The sequence below is a fragment of the Micromesistius poutassou genome, assembly GCF_964030765.1.
Source record: "Micromesistius poutassou genome assembly, chromosome: 7".
NCBI lineage: Eukaryota > Metazoa > Chordata > Actinopteri > Gadiformes > Gadidae > Micromesistius > Micromesistius poutassou.
The window spans coordinates 15,726,442-15,727,528 of record NC_140277.1 but is presented as its reverse complement, the minus strand read 5'-3'; the positions used below and the strand labels follow the sequence as shown (position 1 = coordinate 15,727,528).

Here is a 1,087-nt window from a genome sequence, read left to right as displayed (position 1 = left end):
GGTAACACATGCACAGACACACACACAGATGACCGACAAACCACAGACACACACACACACACACACACACACACACAGACACACACACACACACACACACACAGACACACATACACACACACACACACACACACACACACACACACACACAGACACACACACACACACACACACACACACACACACACACACACACACACACACACACACACACAGGTGTTTAGTAACACATGCACAAACACACACACAGCTGCTTCGTAACACAAAACACAAAGATGACCGACAAGCCCATAACCTTTGCAGGGATTCGTCATTGTCTTTCTGTGTTGCAGTGTATTAATATCCCAGCTGGGGATATATTCTTGTTTTCCACCATAAAATATTTCCCCCCAAATCTCCGATGCCGCACCTCCACTGCAACATTAGCCTCTAATTATCTGTCTTAATTAATTAATGACCAAACTCCTAGCCATCAATCATCATTAGTCCTCCTCTGTATTTCAGATTTACTGACCCAGGAAGTAGATGGTAGTAACCATGACGACAACAGGCTGGACTCCAATGCAATGGTACACGGTACAGGTGTGTAGGCCGTCCCGTTCATGTAGACGAGATACAGAACTCAATATTTTAATATAGATGGGCACCATCTTTTTTTTTTTTTTTTTCAGTATAATGAAAGCTATTGAAATGTATTTACCTATGCATAATGTACAAAAAAATGCATCAACACCACAGTTTAATTTGACATTTTTCCACACTCGTTCAACCTTAGCGGGATTAACGGCAGCTTAAACTTCACTTAAACATGTTCACTTTTTAATATCCAGAGAACTGCAAGTCTGCAGAAATGTTGCATGTGTGAATATGTTTTTTGACCTCTGGAATGTCTCATTAATTATTCCAAAGGTACGGTTATGGATTCACACCAGACACTCTCTGCGAGCGTCGAGATGACTTTAAGTTGCCTTTCGTAATTTTCGCCTTGAAGATAATTTTTCCCAGCGTGGTTGCTGTTTATTTCCGAAGGTCAATGATCTTCCCTTCTCCCGCCTCCATCAGACAAACTTTCGACGAAATTCCCCCC

The 1,087-nt window shown here is 42.0% G+C and overlaps 1 protein-coding gene across 1 annotated transcript in view; it reads left to right on the top strand.

Annotated features, from left to right (window-relative positions):
- The window catches only part of dachc (dachshund c), a gene marked incomplete at its 3' end in the record, with an annotated part of 17,649 nt that overhangs the window by 15,623 nt on the left and 939 nt on the right, over positions 1-1,087 (top strand). Inside the window, exon 4 of the mRNA XM_084470227.1 lies at positions 505-582. Coding sequence (XP_084326353.1) covers positions 505-582 — 78 coding nt within the window. The remainder of the gene's footprint in view (positions 1-504; positions 583-1,087) is intronic.